The sequence below is a fragment of the Dermacentor albipictus genome, chromosome 2, assembly GCF_038994185.2.
Source record: "Dermacentor albipictus isolate Rhodes 1998 colony chromosome 2, USDA_Dalb.pri_finalv2, whole genome shotgun sequence".
Lineage (NCBI taxonomy): Eukaryota > Metazoa > Arthropoda > Arachnida > Ixodida > Ixodidae > Dermacentor > Dermacentor albipictus.
The window spans coordinates 54,463,639-54,489,128 of NC_091822.1; the positions used below are offsets into that span (position 1 = coordinate 54,463,639).

General features: G+C 49.0%; 1 protein-coding gene across 5 annotated transcripts in view; it reads right to left on the bottom strand.

Moving 5' to 3' along the window:
• Nucleotides 1-15,228: 15,228 nt before the first annotated feature.
• Nucleotides 15,229-25,490, bottom strand: part of LOC135901815 (neprilysin-2-like) — a 71,432-nt gene continuing 61,170 nt past the window's right edge. For 3 of the 5 annotated variants that reach the window (XM_065431659.1, XM_065431660.1, XM_065431656.1), the window contains 2 exons: nucleotides 18,255-18,455; nucleotides 15,229-15,943 (listed from right to left, as the gene is read on the bottom strand). In XM_065431659.1, coding sequence (XP_065287731.1) covers nucleotides 15,689-15,943; nucleotides 18,255-18,455 — 456 coding nt within the window. In that variant the 3' untranslated portion in view covers nucleotides 15,229-15,688. Of the gene's footprint in view, nucleotides 15,944-18,254; nucleotides 18,542-25,490 lie in introns of all 5 variants that reach the window. The other 2 variants (XM_065431657.1, XM_065431658.1) reach the window with 2 other exon arrangements.

Sequence of the window (25,490 nt, forward strand, 5' to 3'; positions counted from 1 at the left end):
CGCTAGAACGTTCCCAAGAGGGCACGTAACAACTTCCAGATAACCGAAATTTGCTGTGTGACGTGGTGAGGCCCGGGCCTCTCACCTATCCGTCCTCTTTTTGGTCAGCCTGAGTTGGTGTATCGCCATCGCAATAGTTGTAACTAAAGGAATTGTAGAAGCTACAGAGATTGCACGGGCAGGAGATGATTGCGTCACATGGCCGTCAGTGGCTTTATCAAAGAAAGAGCTTGAATTCTTGACAAAGACTGCACGTGGCAGTGTACCTTCATCTTCACTGCGGATTCGGAGGGGTGTATATATATATATATATATACGCGCTCAGGATTCGCAGAAACGAAATCTTAGTTGAAAGTTAACGCTTGACCTGTCTCGACTTGTGCCTCGTCCTTACCGCGCTATGTTACTTGCATTACGACGAATAACCAACATGCCCAAACCTACTTTCTGCTGAATATGCATGCACGCAGGCCACACTACGTTATTATACATTTATTTTTGTCGAGTAGCAAATAAATGAAAGCTCAATGTCCAAGTCACACCCAACGTGCGCGCCACGCGCAACAGCAGGCGCGCTCACGCTTGGCTGGCAACGCCCTTGGCGTCGGTCCCAGAACTTGCGGCTGCGGCGCTTTTGCCCTCGCTGCTGGGAACTGCGTTCAGTCGTCGCGAATCCGGGGTCTCTACATCCGTGACTGATATTTCTCCGCTAGCCACTGCAGCGAACGTGGCGTCGACGTGGCTCCTTTCAGAGGCGCCAGCGGTCGCGGACAATACAGTCTCCACCGTGCGGTCACTCCCTGCTGCCGGGGCCATCACGGCCTTGACGGTGGCGCCCCCATTAACGCCCTCAGCAGCCGCCTGCTTGCCAGCGCCGAGCTGGTCGCCGGCCGCCTTGGCCCTGGAGGCGATGTAGGCGCGCACTTCGTCGGCGTTCCGCTTCAGCTTGGTGTAGTTGCTGAACGAGTACGTCAGCACGGCCGCGCACCCCAGGATCGAGACGCCCAGCACGGCGACGATGACGTAGAGGCCCTCGCGGTTGACCAGCACCACGGGAAGGCTGACCCTCGTCTGCAGTTCGGCGTCCATGGTCGACTCGGTGGCGTCGTCGGAGGGCCGAGATCGGTCGTGACAAGATGGCGCAGAACCGATCTTGAAATGGGCCTAGAGCGATGTTGCTGTTGCTTCCACTGTGTGGCACATGCCCACGAGGGGGGATTGTCCAAGGCTCGCAATGCAAGCATATTATTATGCCTTCCTTTCCGCTATTCTAATGCTCTGTATTACTTCTATTTAGACAATAATAATGAATGCAAAAAGATATTGAAAAGTGATCATGCCAATTTTTGGCGAAATGGCCTGAGAACGAAACGAAATCCAAATGAAACGTTATTGATGAGAAAAGAAAAAAACATGTCAGCCTCCATGTAGCAATAATGTGTTCAGATAGAATCTGACATACTTTCTTTTGGGCCCGAGTAAGGGTGCCCATACCAAAATATAAGGTATCAAGTACCGAGAGACTAATGTGAGTATGCCGTAGGTGTTGCTAGAAGTGTGTCCTTCTTTGGATATTATATATTTTGCAAAGGAGAAGGAAATGGTCAAACGATTCTGCATCACCGTATGACGCACAAAGGTTTAATGGAGCGATCCCGCACCTACATGTAATGGTTCGATTTCGATATTAGACACCGTAGAAGGGTAAACGATACTTCGCACTGCCGTGAGGGACACGACCGGACATTCCGGGAGAACGCTGAATGTCTGAAGTCTACTGCAGCGAGGAGGAATTCATTTTTGCGACTGACAAATCGTTGTTGCCTTCGGAATCCTGTCACAACCAGCAGGGTAGGTTTCGGTGTGAGAAGACAGACGGGCTCACGAATCTCGTTATGCACCAGTGCACCGTGTCCAGAAATCCACAGGAACCGAATTTCTTTCACGTGAATTGGAATGAAAAGGTGTAGCGACCGGCTCAGCAGTGAATTGTTCGTGCTTGTAAGCAACCTAAGGACTGCGAGACAGTCGGCAAGCAAGATTATATGCGACACATTGTTCGAAATTTTGTGTAAGGCCAAGCAAATTGAAGAATAAGCCAAGATGTATTGAAGTTGCTGTTTATATGAAGCCCGAAGTGAGAACAAGAAGATAAAAGTTAAAGGGCCCCTGAAACGGTTCGGACAAATTTTGTAGGTGCGTAGGGTACAGCTTAAGTAGAACATTCGCACCACAATTTAAGTGAAGCGTTACGTATTAATGGAGCTGCAAGCGATTAGAAGTTACCCTCCTCCCTAGCTATGCTTTTCCTCCTCAACTCGCTCGCCGAGCGAGCGGCGCTAAGCTCCGCCTTCACTGGTTCAGCGTCACGATGCGACGTCACATCACTCACTTCCGGTTGTTTAGGAGCACGCCCCCTCCCGCGCGAGACCTCTCCGTTAGCCGCTTGGCCGTCGACCGAGAGCTATCGAAGCAGCGTGCGTTGCGAGCATTCTGTCGTAGCGCCGAACGTGTCCGGTACTCCGCTAAAAACAGGCAAGCTGGTCATTTCGGCAAATGACTGGAGGCATAAACTCAAGCTGATGAAGGAACTTTAGCGTAGACGTACGTGAGCAGCCTGATCGGTCTGCACGGTCCAGACACTTGCTGGCGCAGCGCTTAACCAGTCAAACAAAGCGCTAATATTGCTCTAACCAAGTGTAAAGCATTTTAAACATTTATAAATCAACGTGTTGATGATTACACTCCTGCGAAAAATACATACCAGCAGCAAAGAATACACTTCGTTGCTGCTACTGTGTATGGTTGAGCTCTGTGCCACCAGGTGGCTGCACCGTGCAGACCGTTCACATTTGCCCTTCTGCTCATCTCGTGGCTCATCCCGGCACAGTCAAGCGGCCAGACGCTGTACCCTTGCGCTTGCGTTTGCCCTAATACTGGACTCGCGGTTTGCAGGTCGCTAGGTTTGCAGTCCACAAGGCAACAAAGTCGAATCATAGTGCTCGCGAAAAGACTGAGACCGACTCTGACCGCGGAGCTCTCGTCAAAATGGAGTACGTTGTAACACAAGCAGACGACACTTGCTGTGTGCCGGAAGTGCTGAAGTGTACTAAAAAACTATTCTTGTGTATTCTCTTTAGGTTATTTTCTTTTTACAAAAACAAAGTAACTAACATTCCAACTATTACGAGCATCATTTGTTCACCATAAAGTTGGAAAAATTATCGACCACGCGCCCTGGTCAGCCAATCAGATAGCTCGCCCATGTGACGTAATATGGGTTATTTGCATCATATGGGTAGGGGCGGCTTAAAATTCCGCCGAGCAGTGCGCTGCGATCGGCAGCGATGGGTATTTTTAAAACCTTATAATAAATTACACGCTTTACGCAGAGCACTTAGATGCATCAATTAATGATCAGAAGAACCTACTCTAACGACTCAGTACGTTTGTAGAAAATCGCCAAAATCGTTTCAGGGTCCCTTTAAGAAACAAACATTAAGAACATGCAAGTAGCATAATGAATAGTGAGAACGTGCTAATGAGAAAATAACCTTATACAATTTTAGTAAATACTTATAAGTTTACGCTATTAAAATTATGTTGATTAACGAATACCAACAATCACTCAATGCACTCATTTCAGGCATTTAGCCATGCAGTCTCCTTTTGTTTTTAAAAGAGTCATGGGTGGTCATACAAACATTTCATTTGCTGAAGCACAACGCTGAGCTCTCGAGAGAAAGAATAACTGGTGAAATTTTCAAATTCAAGGTCACCGAAGACAAGTTCTTAGTATATTGTCTCCAGTTTGCAAGAAAGAAAAAATAATCCAGGGAGGTCCACGTCATTGTGGCCAGCACGTCATTGTCCAATCGTCTTTGTCATGTCAGGTAAGGTTCTTGGCGTGATGAATTCCTTTTAATTGCCCTCCGAGTTTTCCGTTATTTCTTTTATTTGTTTTTTCACCACAAAGTACCACCCCGTTCTTCGCTGTAAACAGCTTATACCAAATACTCCTCACAAATATGGCCCTAGACCTAGTATAGCATTTGAGAGACGACCTGCGATAAAGTAATTAGATGTACTTTACGGCCAAGATTAGCTGAGAAAAGAAACGAAGACGCCGTCATCCACACCCCTTTATGCAAATTAGCAATCAATTTAATGGTAATGGGCTTCCTCGTTATTGAAACCTGCAGCTAATTTCACTTGACTTTATATCCTGTAGATTCTAAGGAGAACGTTACTGATATTGGAGTTGAACAATTTTCGCGAGGCTAGCCGCAGTAACGTATGCGCGGGAGAGGAGCCCGCCTGTCGCATGACCGAACGCACCGGCGCGCCACGTATTTCGAAGGCGGGCTTCTCGGCGGAGCCTCTAGATGGCGCGCAATGTTCATAGGGTATAGTGTTCCTGTATATGCTCCCGCAGGGAGCATATACAGGAACACTATACCCTATGAGTGTTCCCTATACCCTATTCCCTATACCCTATTAGTATTCCTCTATATGCTCCCGCAGGGAGCATATACAGGAACACTAATAGGGTATAAAGCCCCTTGATAATTTGAAAGTAGCGACACTCTCCTCCTCACGGCGCTTTCCTCCTCTATTCTCCTCGCCCGCCGGCTGCGCACGGCGCGCTTTTCCTCCTGGGCTCCCGCGGACGGGCCGCAGGATTCTATGGAGGCGCATTATTTTGGGCCACTTGCGCGCCCCAGTGGGGTTGAAAATTTTGAGAAATGCTAATAACAGCATCGGTAATGCTGGAGGCAACGTTTATGAGGAGGTTGGTTTTTTCTTAAAGCAGTATGAACGGGGTATACCGATGTAAAGGGAGCTTTGAGGCGAGTTCTATACTCCAAACAATTTTTCTGCCACATGATCACATGCTTTACTTCGTGCGTCTGATCTAGTATTGCTTGTGACACATCCCTTTGTGTGTGGCTTATTAAGCAAGAGCTTTAGATCTCTATTTCAAGGTCCCGTTGTGAGCTACAGAAAATATCACGTGACCGAAGGAAGGCGGGAAGCGAACCAAAGCATGGGCAGCCGTGTATAAGAGATGATTAATGATTAGCAAAGAAATGATTGATTAGTGATTGGATTAAGATGAATTCGGGTGGATTAAGGAGGATTAAGGTGGATTACAGTCGATGAAGGTGCATTAGGGTGAATGAAGGTGAATTAAGGTGCGTAAAGGAGGACTAGGCTGGATTAAGGTCGATGAAGGTGGTTTAGGCTGGATGAAGGTGCGTTTATGTGCATTAAAGACGATTACAGTGGATTAGGGTGGATTAAAGCGCATTAAGAAGGATAAGGGTGCATTAAGAAGGATTAAGGTGCATTAGGAGGATTATGGTAGACTAATCGGTCTTAATACTCAATGAACCTTAATACACCTTAGTCCACCCTAATCCACCTTAATGTTCCTTCATCCACCTTAGTACTCCCAATCCACCTTAGTACAACCTAATCAACCTACATCGCCCCTAATGCACCTTAGCCTACCCAATACGGTCTTAATCCTCCTTTATCAACCCTAATCCATCACATCCCGCCTTAATCCTCCTTCATCCACCTTAATCCTTATTCATGCCCCTTAATCCAACCTAATCCTGCTTAATAGTCCCAATATACCTTAATACACCTAATCCACCTCTATCAAACCTAATGCAGCCCATGGTGCTAATCCACCTTAATCTACCCTAATCCATCCTAATCGGTCTTAATCCTCCTTTATGAACCCTAATTCAAGTTATTCCAGATTAATCGACCTTAATCATTCTTTATCCACCTTAATCCCCCTAATCCCTGTTCATGCACCCTAATCCACCCTAATGGGTCTTAATACCCTTTCATCAACCCTTCACCTTAATCCACCATAATCCGCCTTAATCCACCTCCGCTCACCTTAATCTTTATTAATGCATCTTCATCCTTCCTAATCCGTCTTATGTCAATCAATAATGATTCATTAATTAACTTGGGTAAGCATTCTCTTATACAGGGGTGGACATGCTTTGGATAACCTCAAGCCTTCCTTGGGTCACGTGATACTTCCAGTTTACAACGCGACCTTGAAACGGAGATCTAAGGGCTTTCGCCTTTAGATCAGCAGTACATAGAGCTAGAACATAGAGCAGGAAACGCAGTGTGCAACGTTCGCTGCGCCGCTCTAAAGCGCCGAGCCAGCCGTGCTCAGGAGGAAAATGGCGCGAACGAAAAAGAAAAACACAAACAAAACTCAAGATCCACGCGTTTCCAAGGGCAACGGCAGGGAGACCAATCGCCGTGCAGAAAAACGGGGGCAAAACTGGTTGCCGCGGGGGAACGCACAAGGGGCGAGGAGGAGGCAAGGAGGTAGCGCTAAAGCCCCTCAATTTTCCAAAAGTAGCGCCATTCTTAGATCTTTCCGCCACCCCGCTCACCCAGGCGCTTCCTCCTCCACTCCTCCTGTCGCCCCAGCCTCCTCCGCCCCCCATTGGCCAATCTGTGTCACGTGAAAGCAGGCCCCGCGCTTTTGTAGATTTTTTTCTTTCCGGCGCAGAGCAGGCGCCGCGCTTTTGTATATCTTTTCTTTCCAGCGCGCTGCGACCCCCACTTTTGGGCCTGCGCGACGGAAGTACGGCAGGCGGTTTGAAGGAGCGCGGTAGTTTTATACAATGGGTTAGGGCCGAGTGCTTAATTGTGATGCCGTGCTGCTGCGCCTACGGTTGCCACAACAGACCCAGTGACGGCAAAAAGCTTTTTGCTTTACCATCCGCCGGGCGCAACGCAAAACGAAGAAAAGTGTGGATTCACAAGATCGGGCGGGCTGACTTCGAGCAAGTGGCAAAGAACGCGCGGCTTTGTGAAGTGCCACGGCTCCTCCAACCTCTTCTTTTGACGCCCGTGTCAAAACGGGCCCGTGTCCAGTGCATTGGGGGCGCGTTAAAGAACCCCAACTGGAAAAAAATTAATCCGGAGCCCCCAGTATGGCATGCCTTATGAGATCGGGGTGTTGGGATCTAAAACCCAAGAATCAACTTTTTTTCTGTCTTGTGTGCCTTGACTGTTCCAGTTAACGCAACACTGCTTCCTTGTGAAAACTTACAACGCAAAAGAATACAGACGCACGTAGTATACAGAGATAAAATTAGCAATTCAACAAAAGTGTTGCTGGTGCCAATGAGGGGAGGGGGATAATTATTTTCTGAACCTCTTTCCAGTTGTCCCATCAAGTTCCTTCTTTTTTTTCTATCGAATTCTAACCATTTCCACTGTAATAAATAAATAACGATTTCATATGCTGGTACGTTGTTCAAATTATCTATACCGCCTATGTGTGAAAACGTTGCTCATGGCCACCACAACCTGTGCATGAGCTACGTACATCTGTAAAAGGCGCGAAACAGAAACGACCCTGCTGCCAGGCATTGCTGACCGCAGACAGTCGGAATCTCTCACGCGCCGGCCGAACAAAAGCATCCTGCAGGCACGTAAATTAACCTACGAAACCACGTGCACATACTTTTACGTTGTCAAAACATGAAACTCTGGTAATTACTCGCGTGTCTGAGCACACCGCGTGCTTGTGTCGTGTTTCAGCAACACGAACTTTCAACGTGCGCGCGCTTTACGCCTTAAATACGCCTTGAATAATGGTGCTTTTCTCTATTTCTTCGGCAAATCCGACACGACATTCTTAAGGCCAGTTACCGACTGACAAAGCAAGATCCAGATTGAAAAAACTGCTCCGCAGGACTCGAACGAACTTTTCCGCGGATTTCCTCCCGTAGCGTGCTAGCCGTCGTCTGCTACGGCAGGCCCACTGCCGGCGGCGCCACCGTCGAGGCCGCGCCGAGCGGAGGAGGAGGGAAGTGAATGGCGCTACTTTGGGAGATTGAGGGGCTTTAGGTAGCGCGGCGGCGGCAGAGTTCAAAGAGTCTCGCTACTTTGAAATTATCAAGGGACTTTAATAGGGTACAGAGTTGCTGTATGGGCTTCCTTTGGGTATACCTCCTTAAGAGGGCAGTAACTCTAATAGGGCACGGCTTCTCTTGAAGTCAATGAAGAGACCTTGAAGTAGGGGAAGAGGCAAGATAGAATCGGAGTCGTTGCAAGTGAAGGCAATGGCACAATATAAATATAGACGTTTTGAAGACAAAGAGTAAAGATCGAGATCAGATAGACAATGTGCTAGACGGCTGTAGATGCAGCAAAAACCTGATTGGATCAAGCAGGCTAAGTGACGATTTGTCGCCGCCCCGTTTGAAAGGGGATGACAATAAACATCGCCACAGTCGAAGTGCGAGAGACGAGTCCCGCGCTAGGCAGGGGCTGGGGCAGCACACACTTCATACATTTTGCATTTCGACGGTGGCTTCACGTTGTGTTGCTAGATTGCTTCAATTGTAAATGCATTAACGTTGATTGTCATCGCGAGATGGGTTCCGCCGAATTTTTTCCCGTCAGGTCAAAATCTCAAATGAGGGGACTGCATAAAGAAGCTGCATTTTTAATACTTGTTTTTTCGTTCGAGGTGTCCTATGCACGGCTACTGGCTATACCCGGCAGGCGGTACGTGCCACGAGAACTGCAGAGGAAGAAGACGATAAATGCAACCGCGGACCCATGTGTTGAATCCGCATCAAGAGCAAGGCCCGTCTGAAATTTCGTTCTGCGCCGTCGTATCACTGCTGCGCTTGGTTCTCCGACGACGCCCCCGAGTCGACCATGGACGCCGAACTGCAGACGAGGGTCAGCCTTCCCGTGGTGCTGGTCAACCGCGAGGGCCTCTACGTCATCGTCGCCGTGCTGGGCGTCTCGATCCTGGGGTGCGCGGGCGTGCTGACGTACTCGTTCAGCAACTACACCAAGCTGAAGCGGAACGCCGACGAAGTGCGCGCCTACATCGCCTCCAGGGCCAAGGCGGCCGGCGACCAGCTCGGCGCTGGCAAGCAGGCGGCTGCTGACGTGGTCCGCTCGGCCACCGCTGGGGCCAACATGCTGGCCGTAGCGGAGAGTGACCACGTGGTGGACACGCGACTGCCTACGTCAAGCGGCGTTTCCAAAGGCCGCAGTGCCAACGATACGTTCGTGCTAGTAGCCAGCCAAGAAATGACCGCCATAGAGACGGCTGTCTCGGATTCGCGACTTCAGAACATGGTCAAGGGCTCAGACAGCGGCAATGCTGCAGCGACTGGAACCGACGCTGTCGGCGTTGCCGACCAAGGGTGAGCGCGCCGTCTTGTGAGGCGCGCACTTCGAGTGTGACCTGGACATTGAGCTTTAATTTATTTGCTACTCGAGAAAAATAAACCTATAATATCGTATACAGTGGTTCTCTCCCGTCACGTATGTGGCTCCTACCCACTATGGGGGATTGGCCAAAATATGTATGAATTATTACAAATTAATATGCATGCATAAATTTCCTAATATCTATCAACTTAGCGCTGTATAAGATAGGATTATATGTTAAAATAAAATCAGTAAAGTGAGATCGAATGAATAACACTTAATTTAAATGTACACAAAAGTGAAAAAAAAGTATTTAGAAGGACATACGGTTGGATTCCGTGCAAGGATTCCCTCACTGTCGTGGAGAGGCAAAGCAGAAGGGTGGGTCTAAAAATTAATCTGCAGAAAACTAAAGTAACGTTTAACAGTCTCGGAAGAGAGCAGCAGTTTACGATGGTAGTGAGGCGCTGGAAGTGCTAAGGGAATACATCTACTCAGGACAGGTAGTGACTGCGGATCCGGATCATGAGACTGAAATAATTAGATGAATAAGAATGGGCTGGGGTGCGTTTGGCAGGCATTCTCAGATCATGAACAGCAGGTTGCCATTATCCTTCAAGAGAAAAGTGTATAACAACTGTGTCTTACCAGTACTCACGCACGGGGCAGAAACATGGAGGCTTACGAAAAGGGTTCTACTTAAATTGAGGACGACGCAACGAGCTATAGAAAGAAGAATGATAGGTGTAACGTTAATGGATAAGAAAAGAGCAGTTTGGGTGAAGTAACAAACGCGAGTTAATGACACCTTAGTTGAAATCAAGAAAAAGAAATGTGCATGGACAGGACATGTAATGAGGAGGGAAGATAACCGATGTTCATTAAGGGTTACGGACTGGATTCTAAGGGAAGGGAAGCGTAGCAGAGGGCGGCAGAAAGTTAGGTGGGCGGTAGAGGTCAAGAAGTTTGCAGGCACAACACGGCCACAATTAGTACATGACCAGGGTAGTTGAAGAAGTATGGCAGAGGCCTTTGCCCTGTAGTGGGCGAACCGGGATGGTGATGATGATGATGACGACGACGACGGTTGGATTCTGTAAGAAATTTTTGGACAGCGGAGCAGGCATCCCTGAGGCTGAATCCCAAAACGGAGGCCCAAAGCGAAAGAATAACAGGCTGTGTTAGTCCAGGCCAAATCTTCGAAAATGTACTTCCAATATTCTCGTTCTTGCCGCTGTAAAGCGGCGAGAAGATAGAAGGAAGTGATGTGTTGTCTCTTCCCCATTACTAAACGAGAAGAGAGAGGAGGGAGCCAAACCCTACGTATGTAAGTAGAAATTCAGGGAGGGAATGCGGCAACGTATTTTTGTGAGAGAGACCTCAAGCATCTTTGTGTTACAGGACGCGCTACGCCAGGCAAGTGTCAGGTGCTCTTAATCTGGAGAAGCAGTCAGAAATGGGTTTGATAAGGCTTTCATAATTCATGGCATCTGAAATCTAGCCGCCGTTTTGTGTGCTGTAGAACAGGAAGGACTCGGCCGAAAATGATGCCTTTGCCAGTGAATCGACAGTTTCATTAAAAACTAAACCTTTATGACTGGGTACCCAAATCAAATGAACACATTGTAGATGGACAGGAACTAGCAAGTGAAATAGTTTTAGCATAGGCAAATTACTAGTAGCGCTAAGGGAAGAGCACACAGTACATGTGGCCCATTTTTTTTCCTCGCTGCCAAAGCAAGTTACACGTTGTCCATAGCACATAGTGGAAGATCGCACTGCAGTTTGTATAGGCCGATGATTAGACTACGCAGTCGAAGGTGCACGTACTGCACAATGAACAACATGGTGCTATTGGAAATATCTAGTCAGAATCTTCTGAAGGCAAGCAGGAGTCTCCGATTGCTTTTGCATTCTTCCTTATATCTTTCCATTTGACACGCGATGGGACATGCGCGCCGCGTAGCGTCGATACGTACAAAACTTTGCATTGCATTTCCGTTATATTCCGCCAGTTTCTTCTGATATTGCAATATATTTATTGCAGCCTATTTATCCTCCAACAACTTTACCAGCCCACATCGGTTCACACTTACTCGTCCTTAATAGTACAGAATCAAGAAATTAGCCGGGTGCTTTATTTCTGCCAGAAAACGTTAAACAGTTTAGAATACTGCAACTACAGCCAAGTTGTGATAGAGGTGGTACAGAAAGCGGTTCATGCGCTTGCATTAAGGTATTCCCTAAAGTATTCGCAATCATCTGAAGCCGTCCACTTTGTCGCCCATATTATAGCCCACTTTCGCCAGGAGGTTACGCACCACCTATTTGTGTTTGCGGTCATCGTGTTAACAATGCGATAGCCCACATAACGTATACGTACATGCGTAATGGCCTATGGGCACCCGCTGAATCGGTACGTGCTGTGAAAAAAAAAGGGGGGGGGGGCATAAAATGTTCGTAGATACGTATCGTACTTCTCTGTGCATACGAGTAGCCATTTTTCTTTGGACTAACATTATGATAGCGCCTTCGTAGTGAGGTAGAACAACCACTGACTAGAGAAACTCTGGACACATAACATACATGCGATGAAATAAAAAGGGGTCCCTTGCTTTAGCAACATTATGGTGAGCGGGCACGACATAATAGTGTATAGGCTATGACGACGCGCCCCCTCACCGTAGTGAGTGCCATTTGTTTAAATCTTCTGTTACAACAGAAGATTTTGTTTCAACAGTTTTGTTTCAACAATTTTGCTTCAGCAGGCCTGACTGCTTACTTGCGCACTATTCTATTTTCTTTTCTTTTGCTCTTCTTTCCCTTTCTACCTTCTGCCTCCCGAATCTTGGCCCCTTCCACTTAGTGGGTACGCGCCACAAATGCGGATCACCATGATCATCATCAGCAGAAGCATCATTATCATTGCTACACCGTGAATGAGATGACAAACTGTTATTTCTCCGTACACTGTTAGTGCTGGGTCCGATTGTTCGTCGGGCCTAACAAGGTACATCTACAGCATTGAATACACTCGAACATATTTACGAAGATACAGGCATCCTTCAGCAGGCTTACAGTCAGGCTTCAGCAGGCCTGACTGCTTACTTGCGCACTATTCTATTTTCTTTTCTTTTGCTCTTCTTTCCCTTTCTACCTTCTGCCTCCCGAATCTTGGCCCCTTCCACTTAGTGGGTACGCGCCACAAATGCGGATCACCATGATCATCATCAGCAGAAGCATCATTATCATTGCTACACCGTGAATGAGATGACAAACTGTTATTTCTCCGTACACTGTTAGTGCTGGGTCCGATTGTTCGTCGGGCCTAACAAGGTACATCTACAGCATTGAATACACTCGAACATATTTACGAAGATACAGGCATCCTTAACAAGTACTAGATATCGCACTGAATAGACACACAATGTAACTACGACTTGCTTTCATTATTTGTAATTATTAGCGCTTGTATATTACGTGTCACACTCTTTTGTATTGTGTGAAACTCGCTCTTGACTGTCATATTCTGATAGTGTATTATGTTAACTCTGCAACTCCTTGTCTGTTCACATGCTCACCTCGGTCAACGTCGCCGCCGTCTGTGTGACTGTTTACAATCGCATTGTGGTGCGACTTGCCCTTGCCTTTTATAATTGTATGTTCGTGGATGTATAGGATTGTGTGCTGTGGATTTCTGACCCCGTGACAGACAGACAGACAGACAGACAGACAGACAGACAGACAGACAGACAGACAGACAGACAGACAGACAGACAGACAGACAGACAGACAGACAGACAGACAGACAGACAGACAGACAGACAGACAGACAGACAGACAGACAGACAGACAGACAGACAGACAGACAGACAGACAGACAGACAGACAGACAGACAGACAGACAGACAGACAGACAGACAGACAGACAGACAGACAGACAGACAGACAGACAGACAGACAGACAGACAGACAGACAGACAGACAGACAGACAGACAGACAGACAGACAGACAGACAGACAGACAGACAGACAGACAGACAGACAGACAGACAGACAGACAGACAGACAGACAGACAGACAGACAGACAGACAGACAGACAGACAGACAGACAGACAGACAGACAGACAGACAGACAGACAGACAGACAGACAGACAGACAGACAGACAGACAGACAGACAGACAGACAGACAGACAGACAGACAGACAGACAGACAGACAGACAGACAGACAGACAGACAGACAGACAGACAGACAGACAGACAGACAGACAGACAGACAGACAGACAGACAGACAGACAGACAGACAGACAGACAGACAGACAGACAGACAGACAGACAGACAGACAGACAGACAGACAGACAGACAGACAGACAGACAGACAGACAGACAGACAGACAGACAGACAGACAGACAGACAGACAGACAGACAGACAGACAGACAGACAGACAGACAGACAGACAGACAGACAGACAGACAGACAGACAGACAGACAGACAGACAGACAGACAGACAGACAGACAGACAGACAGACAGACAGACAGACAGACAGACAGACAGACAGACAGACAGACAGACAGACAGACAGACAGACAGACAGACAGACAGACAGACAGACAGACAGACAGACAGACAGACAGACAGACAGACAGACAGACAGACAGACAGACAGACAGACAGACAGACAGACAGACAGACAGACAGACAGACAGACAGACAGACAGACAGACAGACAGACAGACAGACAGACAGACAGACAGACAGACAGACAGACAGACAGACAGACAGACAGACAGACAGACAGACAGACAGACAGACAGACAGACAGACAGACAGACAGACAGACAGACAGACAGACAGACAGACAGACAGACAGACAGACAGACAGACAGACAGACAGACAGACAGACAGACAGACAGACAGACAGACAGACAGACAGCGAACTTTATTTAGTCCTGAGGAGCTACTTTCAGGACCTCCTAACGGGAGGCCATTGTAGCCGCTGGCCGCGCCCACGTAAAGGACAGAACGCCGTGACGCTCTGCTCTTTCCTGGACCCTCTGGATAGCCTGGGCTTGCTTTCGGAGTACCGTGCTTCTGATGGCCTCCTCCCATTCGGCTTCGCTGGAGAGGAAGTCGTTAGGCAACGCGGGACATCGCCAGAGCATGTGAGCCATTGAGCAAAAGGTTTCAGTGCAGTCAGGACAACTAGGGTCCAAATCCGAGTACATCCTACTGAGGAATCCCCGCGACGGGAAAGATTCCGTCTGCAGCATTCTAAGTGTAGCTGACTGACCTCTACTGAGCTTCGGGTGAGGCAGAGGATAAATTCTCCGACCAAGTTGGTAATGTTTAGTGATTTCATTAAATGTGAGGAGTGGATCGTTCTGCTGAGGCCCTTCCTGCCCCTCCGGAGCCTCCAGACCGTCGCGGCGCGTTAGTTCTCGCGCACGGTCGTGGGCAAGCTCGTTGAGGTTTGGGAATCCCTCGAGAACGTTCGTCCCCATGTGTGCGGGGAACCACGTGATATAATGAAAACCGGAGCAAGCCCTTTTCTCTAAAATGGAGGCCGCTTCTCGTGCGAGGTTACCCGACTCGAAAGCTCTGATTGCGTCTCTCGAGTCGGTGTAAATGTAGGTACGCTCTGGATCACACAAGGCCAGCGCAACCGCAATTTGCTCCGCTATACTCGCGGTGGCCGCTCTGACCGAGGCCGAGGACCGAAGCACCCCCCGCCCGTCTACAACCGACAGCGCGAACACTCTCCTGTTCCCGTACTGCGCCGCATCGACAAAGACCGCGGAGTCTCTGTCATCCCTAACTTTCTTCAATATGGCTCGTGCACGGGCTTTACGTCTACCCTCGTTATGCTGCGGATGTACGTTCCGCGGGAAGGGCCTCACCGTGACGTTTTTTTTTTACTTTTCCCACTACATATTTTTCACACATACACATACTGTTATTTATGCTATAAAAATGAGTAGCCGTAACCATTGGCAACTACATGTATTTCGTTTATTTTCATTTCAATAAAAAAAGAACATCTACAGCGCTCGAGCGATTCGTGCGTTCTGACAGGCAAGCCACTCATCACACGCGGCACAAGGCGTGCTCCTTAAATCAGACGGTGACAGCGCAGCTAGGGACGAATGGCCATCGACACTGCACATGCAGACACGCCCACAGGATCTATAAACTCACCGGGTTGTGCCCAATAATACGCAAGTCACGAAGACACCGCTTCGAAAAGTACACAGCACGTGACGGGAATATCGAACAGTTCTAGCAGGCGTGCTTGCCCTCCCCCAAAATACGATGAAATTGGAGTTTCGATGCAGGTGACACGGTGTCAACCGTATGACGTGCAAGTCGGTGAACAGACAGAAAAAGAAATCTTAAAAAGAAAACCTACGGAAACACACTTCGGGAAAAAACAGCTTCGCAGTTTCCAAACCTTATAACGCAGAAATAAAGTCCTCGTTGTAGAAATCACGACTCCATAGGAACATCACAATAAATAAAGCGAAGGGAATAGAAAATGTCCCCTTCGCGTATGGATTTGGCGTCAGAAGAAGTCGGACACTCGGCACGCGTTGCGGGGAACCATGGGCGTTCCGACGTCGCATTTGAACACGCGACCGAAGTCCGGAGTGCCTCGAACCGCAGCGTTGCAGTCTGGACCGCGCTCCATGTGTCGATGTGCCACGCACCTGTTCCGAAAGCAAAGCCAAAGAGACACTGTTCACCGCCGCCTGTTAATGCGATCCTTCGCTCAAGGCTCTTCCACCGAGTTGAGCACAGCAGCGCACCTCGAGTAATGAAGATGCTGCTGCATTCTCCCATGCATAATAGCAGCGGAGGGTCAAGGGCGGCGTTGTCAAGCGCTTCCTTGAGTCGAGGTGGAGCGTTGAGTGGAGGAACGTTATTTTGAGACGCGTGATCTTAAGCAATGTGTTTAGGCAAGCGCAGTAAATTACGACTTTAAGAGTCGCACTCATCCCGTATAGGCATTTAGCACAAAGAAGAGAGAAATTCAGAAAGTGACGCTTACAAAGTGCCGCTACGCACGAACTAAAAAAAAAAGGCTCATATGTCTGTGGCGTTTAGACTTACTGAAAGCTGAATAAAAGAAAAGCACCATTGTTCGCAAGCATGCTGTTAAGGTGTTTCAGCGCACCCAAAACTCCGTTTCTTTTCTTTCCGTGTACAGTTTCATTTACGCTAGCAAAATTACGCGTGGCACAGAAAACGTGATACTGCGCAGCTCTCATCATCAATTTAATCGTACCAACCTCCTACTCCTTTACATACCACCTCTGCTTCTCCACCGAGCCCTTTCCCCGGCGTGCCATAGCAGGCCAGAGACACTTCGCTCTGGCAACGCCTGCTAGATAGCACAAGGCTGGTGCAGTTCGATCCATGAGGTCGGGCAACCCTGCCCGACCGCTACAGAATCTAATGGCGATGCTCTCGAGTATAAGCAACTCTACCTAGATAGCACAAGGCCTGCTCACTCCCGTCCACGACGTCACGCTACTGGCCCGACTGCCATAGAATCTAATGGGTATGCTCCGGAGTAAGCCGCGGTGATTTTGCTGTCACCGCTTTCGTCAAGCCAGCCTTGGCAATGGAAATTTCGGGCCAGTAGCATGACGTCATGGATCGCAGTGAACACGCCTTGTGCTATGCAGGTGGTGTTGGTAGAAGCCCCGGTGATTTTGATGTCACCGCTTTCGTCACACAGGGTTCGCGGCAATGAAAATTTTGGTCCGAGTAGCATGACGTCCTAAAGTATATCGCAGAGGCCTGCTATATCTGTAGGGGGCGTTGCCTCAGGCCGACCTGTCCTCCTTTCTGCCACTACTCCTGGCTATTCGCAACGAACACAGTTTAGCAACCGCTAGCAGCAATAACAGACCGCTGTCTTGAGGCTGATTGTATAAAGTACCTTTCTTTGGAGACGCAGCAAGTGCAATGCAGGGGCCTACGACCTTGGTAACGTTTGTGTAGAAATTGCAATAACGGCGCCATAAGGTCCGCATGGGGACCGTCTTCAGCGGGCGCCGCCGGCTCGAAGCACCGCAGAGGGCATCTGCTGCTTCCAAGCAACCGCTGTGAAATACGCAAATAACCTGGTGAATATACGCCTCGCTTATCGGCGTTTACGATTTAGCTCACACTGGTGTCGTCGTGATCGAACCGCGTGACACCAAACAAGCGCGATTCCTCCACCTCGACATTTCTCCCATCTCCCACCACCGTCGTCGATCTTAACTTAGCCAATATCACTCCCTCTACTCAAATTGTATTTCTATCGCTGGAACAGCCGCGTCCGCAACAGGTAGCCTTACGAGAATTGACCAAACACCGGCTCGTAATAATAATAATAATAATATTTTTTTTATTCACTTCAATTCGTACAACGTGTTCCAGCCTGCATAAGCGTTGCCGCTTGTGTGCTGAGCTGGGCAGCCAGGTTAAGCACATGAGACAACAGCGAGTAAATCATAGTTGAAAAGTAGGGAAAATAAAATCAACCAAATACTCAGCAACTGCTTGTGCGACATAAGAACAAACAAGCAAACAAACAAGAACCAGCAGAACATATGATAGCAAATCCACCGTGCACACTTTCGTACACGAAATGAAAACGTTAAGAACATGACCAACAGCAAATTACCTTATTCTATCTTATCGTTCAGCCAAGGTCGAAGAAAATTAGAAACGGGATAAATTCGCAAATTTATCCCTGCCGTGATTCATATTGTTACGTGTAGCTGATGTACAAGTCTATTTACAATATATTTACACGTAGACCAACGGTGGCAAGGACGGCGACGCTATATCAAGTGGGGCCACGTCGTCTTTTTTCTCCTCAGTGCAGCCACACTGTGGCGGCTGTTCCGTAGCAATATTTTGTTACCGCGCTTCGTTCACAGCCGTTTCTATACAAATCGGTGCCGTGCTCTCCCTCTCAACTGCGAGCAGCAAATGCGAGGCAAACGGCGCATGCGCACGCACCTGCTCCGACAGTAGGTCAAGAAGAACAGCTGGTCTTCGCCGTACAGGTGCTCCACGCGGTTCTCGTCCTTGATGGCGATCATCGACCGACGCCTCGCACGTCGGCCGCGGCGCTCCCTGTCGGCCTGCTCCTCCGCCTTGAGCGCCTGCCAGGCGAGTCCCATGGCGAAGACGTCGCGGGCGTTCGCCAGGAATTCGTGGCTGCAGTTGAGGTATACGGCCCGTTGATGAATGCCGCTAATATCGGTGAAGTGCTGCGCGACGGCGTCGGTGTTGAAGTCCGCCGCCTGCGTTGACGGGTACACGCCGGAGGCATATTGCAGTGCTTGTGCACAATCTTTGTGCAACGCTCCTTATCGCGGTAGAGGATGCGTGCGCGCGTGTGTCTGCACGTGTGTGTGTGTGTGCGCGCACGTGTGTGTCGCCTAATGATGGGTTAATGTGTGACATGTATCTGGCTATACAACCTCGTTTTGAGCTGCGCAGAATCTTACCACATAGGACAACCTGTCCATGTGAGGATAGAGATTGTGTGCCGCTAAAGTAGGCACAACGAGAAGAGGAAGGTATAAACACGACGGCATGACGACGACTACTATAGGACGATGGCTTGACGGCAAGGGCGTCTCCTGCTCACCAGCAATGAGTTGTAGCCTAGGGGCCACGGGTAAAACTTGCACGCATTAGGGCTGCCAACTCTCGAGTGGACGAAGTCGAACTGAATTCTGGGGTGTTACGTGCCGGAGCCAGGATTTGATTACGAGGCACGCCGTAGTGGGGGACTATGGATCAATTCTGACCACCAGGGGATCCATAACGTGCCCCCAATGAGCGGCACGCTGGCGTTTTCATGCATTTCGACCCCTCGAAATGTGGCCTCCGCGGCCGGGATTTGACCCCGCGACCTCGTGTTTAGCAGCGCAACACCATGGCCTCTAAGCCACCGCGGTGGGTTTGGAGTACTAGTGACATAAATTATGATGAGGAGTGCCTTCGTCATCGGGCTAGTACCGGAATGTCTCTAGGAGGTCTCAAATCGTGTCATACCCGCCGTGGTTGCTCAGTGGCTATGGTGTTGGGCTGCTGAGCACGAGGTCGCGGGATCGAATCCCGGCCACGGCGGCCGCATTTCGATGGGGGCGAAATGCGAAAACACCCGTGTGCTTAGATTTAGGTGCACGTTAAAGAACCCCAGGTGGTCAAAATTTCCGGAGTCCTCCACTACGGCGTGCCTCATAATCAGAAAGTGGTTTTGGCACGTAATTATTATTAAATCGTGTCATGCATTTACCTCAAGTTCTTCGTTACTAAAGCTCTGTTCGCGATTATATTGACGCCTTGGACATTGTAGAACATTGCTTCATCACTTTAACTTGACTTCATAGTAACCTTTAGTGTCCCTTTAAGGAAGAGAGCGACAAGGGGGAGCGGCTAGCGGCGAGTGCACGCCTCATACACAACTCGTTGCGACTTTGGGAACACGTTGTGTTGCTACGTTGATTTAATGCTAAAGGCATTAAAGTCGACACGGATCGTGAGATGGGTTCTGCCGATTTTTCAGGCCTACAGTATCGCGATTTATAACGAGACATATGGAGTACAGTTGCCTGAAATACACAGTACTAATACGGATAGGGGTACTGTGATGGGTTAGGGCCTTCAACAGAATTCGAACCACGACCAAAACGAAACCGCTTTTATCTTTATGACGATTCCACAAAACCTAAAAAAGAATAATGTACAAATGAGCTGTCAGGCATTATAAAAAAAAAGAAATCCGATCTGCTCATTGTTATCAAGCAGGAAAATAAATTGGTCCCCAATCTACGCTGTGAAGTTGGTTGGGGAACGAAGCTGTAAACAATAAGTGAAGATTACCCATTGCGACGAAGCTTGAAATCATTCACATGGCGACATTTACATGCACTTTACCTTATTATAACGCTAAGATGTTATTGTTAGACAGCTATGAAGAGCGGATCAGAGAAAAGAGAAATGCACTTAAACACACTTTCGCCGCGCCTCGCATGCAGGCTGCTCCTTAGCATCCTCACTATACGTGGCCTTCCCATAGCATTGCCACAACACAACAAACTTGCCAGGCGGGTTCCTCTCTTACACACGAAAGTGTCGTTACGTAACTCCGCACTTCGTACGCTACAGTTTCCGCCTCCCGGCAACTGCAGCTCGTGCAACCGTAATCTTTACGGGGAACGTTTGCGGCGAACGCTATGCGCGTTCTTTCCCCCACAAGGCCGGCACCGCAGATGCACGGATGCGAGCGCCATCTGCTGGTGCTGCAAGGAACCCAGCGGTGCACGCGCCGTGCGCCTCCCGAACATTTGGCTACGTACACGTCAGACCCACTGGGAGGTAGAGCTACAGTGTACTAGAATACTTTCCAGTGGCACGACCGCGCCTCTCCGCTGACGCGCGCGGTGGCACCTGCAGCGGCGGCGCTGCAATCGACCGCTCTTGAAAGCTCGTCCTGTTCCCCTCTGAAGCGTACGTGGCACACAAAAATAGAAAGCGTGTTTGGTTATGCACAGCCGCTGTTTTAACGCAATTCAGCTTGGGTTTTCAATTATTTTTTGGGTACTTTATGTGCGTAGAGGTGTTTGAGGTGGCCGTAAGATTTTGGGCGTGTCTTACTGAGCAAAGCCAGTAGCAGACGAAGGACAGTCGATGCGCTGCAATTTCTTTTTTCACGCTTAGTCGTCAACTCGGACTAGATGGCACTACCGGAATAATTTGCGAGTACCAAATTTTGCGAAGCAATTGTCATTTGCGGGACCAAATATTCGCACGATGTTCGCGATCGCAAAAGACACCTTACAGTGTCTGCTATGGTGCACATGCACAGATATCCGTCAAATTAAGGCTACACGAGAAAGCACTTCATTTTTAAAGTACGTGCTGCACAAGACGAAATCTGACGCGCAGAAAAAAAGGGAGAACGACTTCGAAACTGATTTCTCTGTCCCATACGATTTTATTCCAGGCGCTCTGTAATAGCGCAAGAATCATCCCGAGAGCTTTATGTACTTAACAAGCAGCTTAGAAATTGGGCTAAGTCAGTCTGCTTAGCTTCAGGTGCTGTGCTGCCTTTCTTTTTGACAGCATATGTGCCTTATTCAAGCCTTTGATAAAAAAATGGAGCCGTGTGGTGACATAAAAGCTGACTATGCGAGGAGTCAGGCTTTCTGCATGATCTCTGCATCCCACCTGCAAGGGAGCGGCGCAATGAATCATATGCAGGATGTCCATTACGCTTTCCCGATGAACTTTTTGTGCACTAAAGCAATTAGTGAAAATGTCTTCAAGCCTTGTTATAAAGCGGAACAGTTCCACCGAGGGGTAGAGTAAACCTCCTTCATCATTATGGCGCACAAATTCTGCAGCATGCAAGCGGCGCCCTTCTTCTGTTGGAAGTAAGAGGCTGTCATTACACGCACAGCATTTGGTGGGCAGCACACACTTTTTGGCCACGTATCCGGAAATGTAATATATAAGCCTTGAGTCGCTCCGCTGGACATTGTACTCGTGTTCCACTGCTTCACTGCCATGTGAACTTGAAGGTACTGCTTGTTTTTCTGTGCAAAGCTTCATCTGGTCAATCAGCTGTTGCTTTGAAGTTTCTTCCCGGTCCCCAACATCAAGAAGAGAACTGATGACATCTCCCTCTGCATTCCCGCCTGCAACACTGTGCGCCAAGTTATAAAAAGAGAGACAGTTAACAGTTAGCAGAAACTGCTGTGGCGTTGGGTGTGAGTTGCAGCCAGATGAGAGTCTAACGATTCCAAAAAAGTTTTCCACTTTATCCTGGCTCAGCCGGGATGTCAACAAGTAGCTAAAGCCAACTTGGTGATGCAAATAGCGAAGAAGCTCAAGAGTACTTGTTAGAGTAACTCTTAAGCCTTCTGCAGTGGACTCGCTCAGAAATTTCTTCTTATCAGCATGGCGCTCCCAGACGTCCAGGAAACATAGCATTTCCTTAATGGTTTCTTCACCTGCAGAATGGAGTCGGAGAGCTTCGGCTGTGTACCTTGCAGTCATCACAGCAATCAGTGACTTCATTCTCATGAAGAACTTCTCTGTCGCTTCAATTTTACCACAGCTCCTTTCCAACTGAGTACGGTAAAGAAAGAATGCCCTCAAAGGACCATGCCCAAACAACTGGAATGCGTAACTTGCCCGCATTTTTTCGAAATTGTTGGGGAATACGTGGACGCTGGTTATTCCAGGCATTGCTTTCATAGTGACAGCATTGCTATCCAGTTTGAGAGCTTCTCTTGGAAACTGCATTGAAACTGCACCATCAGGGGTGTCAAAAGTCGTGGTGAGAAGCCTGTTTCGCACGTTTTTTACTAGGTGAGGAAAATCAGAGAGAAAATGTAAGAACCGACTGCTCTCAACAGGATGGGGCTTCTTGCAGACAACTTCCTTCAAAGATGCTCGAATGTTAAAGATGCGCCACATTTTCCTGTTCCAGGCCGCTGCATCGCAAGTTACGAAGTCCACAAACAGGCCAGCCCTTTCTGCTAAAATTGTGGACTCAAGCACAATTTTGGCCAACAGGTCCCCTTTCACATTCTCGTTGCTTCCGAAAACACCAATAACCTGAGTCCAGCTGCCAACCATTGGCACAAACATCACTACGAGGCCATGATTGCATGGCAATGTTTTTTCTTTTTCGGGTGTGTACGGGCCCAGGTCCACAAAACCTTCAATCTTCGCTCCTGTGGTCACTGACAAATGTTCAGCTAGCTTCATTTCATCCACGACTATTCCACCATGTCGGTGGAACACATCCAGGTGGGCAACCTTCTTTTCCAACACACTCAGCATTTTCTCATTGAACCCGTAGCCGCTTCTGTACTGAGCAGTGTATTTACGCAGGGTTGTTTCACTTGGGAGCACCAAAATGTTCTGCCTCCGCATATATTGATACAGCTTTGGGCTTCTCATTTTGAGCAAGATGCATTCGAGGATCCATTCTTTGTCGTACTTCATGCCCCGCGGACTCTTCCTTCTTGATGCCTCGAAGCACTGCCTGACAGCGAGCTGCTGCTTTGGTGACAAAAAGCTTAACTTTTCAGCAAGTACATCTTCAGCTGTTGCAGCACATTCGCTTTTGATTTTCTTGAGGTCCAAGGCGAGCTTGTCTACCTTCGATAAAAGCCGCTTGTTTTTACGGGTACATGCCTGCAGCTTCTTCAAAACACTGCCGTGCCACCGCGAGCTAGCATTATTGCAACTTTGGTTCTGACCTTGACGCCTTTCGAGGCGCCACTGCCGCCTAACAAGGGCTTTTCTGAGATACTTGCAAACGACGCAAGCTGTTCCTTCTTTTGTTGTCTTGCCTAGGCAGTTAGTACTATAAGCTGCTCTTGCCTCGCGCCTAATTTGGCCTTGCAATCTCATTGTTAAGCTGGTAGTTAGGCAGCTTTCATTCCGTGACGCTGCGCCTTTGCAGAGGTGCATATCATGCGCTTCCAGCAGAGTGGTTATAGCATCTTGAATAGTTGCCACTGACGCGCCAGCCACCTGCTTACCCAGCACGAACGTCTTCGAGTTCATAGCACCGGCACTGTTTGCAGTGAAGAACACGGCCTTTTCCACATTCACCTCACCTGAGAGCGAGTCGAGGGAACATGAAGTAAAACATACTCCGTCTGCGTCGTGAAGTTCATGTAGCGTCCAGCGCTTCCCAGGCACTTTTATTTTCGTCACCGCAGCGACAGTCGCGGCCACACAGACTTCGTTGTCAACCGTCGCACCCGTAGGTTCGTCAACCCCTGTCGTCTCTGCAAGCTGCCCTCGTGCCTTTTTTCGTGGTGGGACTTCGTCATCGCCTTTCCTTTTTCTTTCGTTCCTCTTGGGAGTAGGCTGCTTGCTCAGGTAAGCTGGCAGATTTGGCAAAATTGTGGGGACTGCGTCCGGAGTAAGCGTAGGCGTACCACGCGGGATGCGAACTTCCTCCCCATTTATACGGTGCACATAGTCCCGAACAATGAAGCGCTGCTCAAAATGCAGCTCACATACCGCGCAGTCTGTGGTTAGCGGCTTGTCGGCTCTATGTAGGTTTCTCTCCCACGTGCACCTCCGTTCCGGGTCTGCAGGCGCCTTGAATAACGATAGCTTCTTCGCACTGTTAGTTCGGGCGTATCCTGTGCTACACCCTGGGGCGTAGCAATGGTTGAGACGTTGCTTTGCACTCATTGATGCAAGTGGCCGCATTCACAAGAGAACGCTTGCGACGCACAACCGCACAGAGCAAAAAGCCACCACCAAAACACACCGCTGAAATGCAATGGTATTGCGTGCCCAGACCTGTCGCCTTCAAGAGTGGTCGACGGCAGCGCCACCGCTTCGGGTGCCACCGCGGGTGACACACGCCGCAAGGCGCAGCCCCCTCCGCTCGTTGCACTGAATTGCTTCTAGTTCACTGTAGTAGAGCTATACAGCTTCGCTGTAAAAAGCGGCAGAACCCATCTCACGATGGAGGTCGACGGTAACGCGTTAGCATCCAATCAATACAGCGACACAATGTATCGGCACTGTCCAATTGAGTGACGTATGAGGCGTGTACTGGGCAGCGGGACTCCTCTTTCGCGCTTCCCTCAGAACACTCGGTGCCATCTAGCGGCGTGGCCGCGAAGCCTGCGCGTGGCCTCCGAAATACATGGTGTCGTGCGAACGCCGAGAAAGGTGTCACGCGGCAACCGGGCCCCCTCTACCGCGCTTCTTTCTGGACACGCTGCGCCCTGTAGTGGCGCTGACGAGAATTTCACGCGTGGCCTCCGAGACGAGAAGCGCGGCGCGCCAGTACCCGCGAACGCTGACAACTGCTTCCTCACTTGCCGCACAACGGGTGGCACATACTCAGCGACCCAAGATGGCGAGAGATTCATTGAAGAGCGGCACATACCCCGTACATTCATGGAGCAGCTCGCTAAAGCGCCGGTGGAGAGGCGTTAATTGATAGCGCCGCATACATAGCACATGTGTGGCGCAGCCTGATAATGCGTCGCGTTGCTGTCCTCGAGGAACCCATGTGGGATGGGTTTGATACCGCTCAGCATCAGAGACAGTTAGGGGATATTTTTCGTCATTGTAGAGCGGCACATTTCCAGTGGCACATACCTAGTTGCCTAAGTTGGCCGTCAAATACGTTCACTGAAGACCAGAACGGACCGATCGGCACATACCCATTGTTCCATGTGGGCGTCGGTC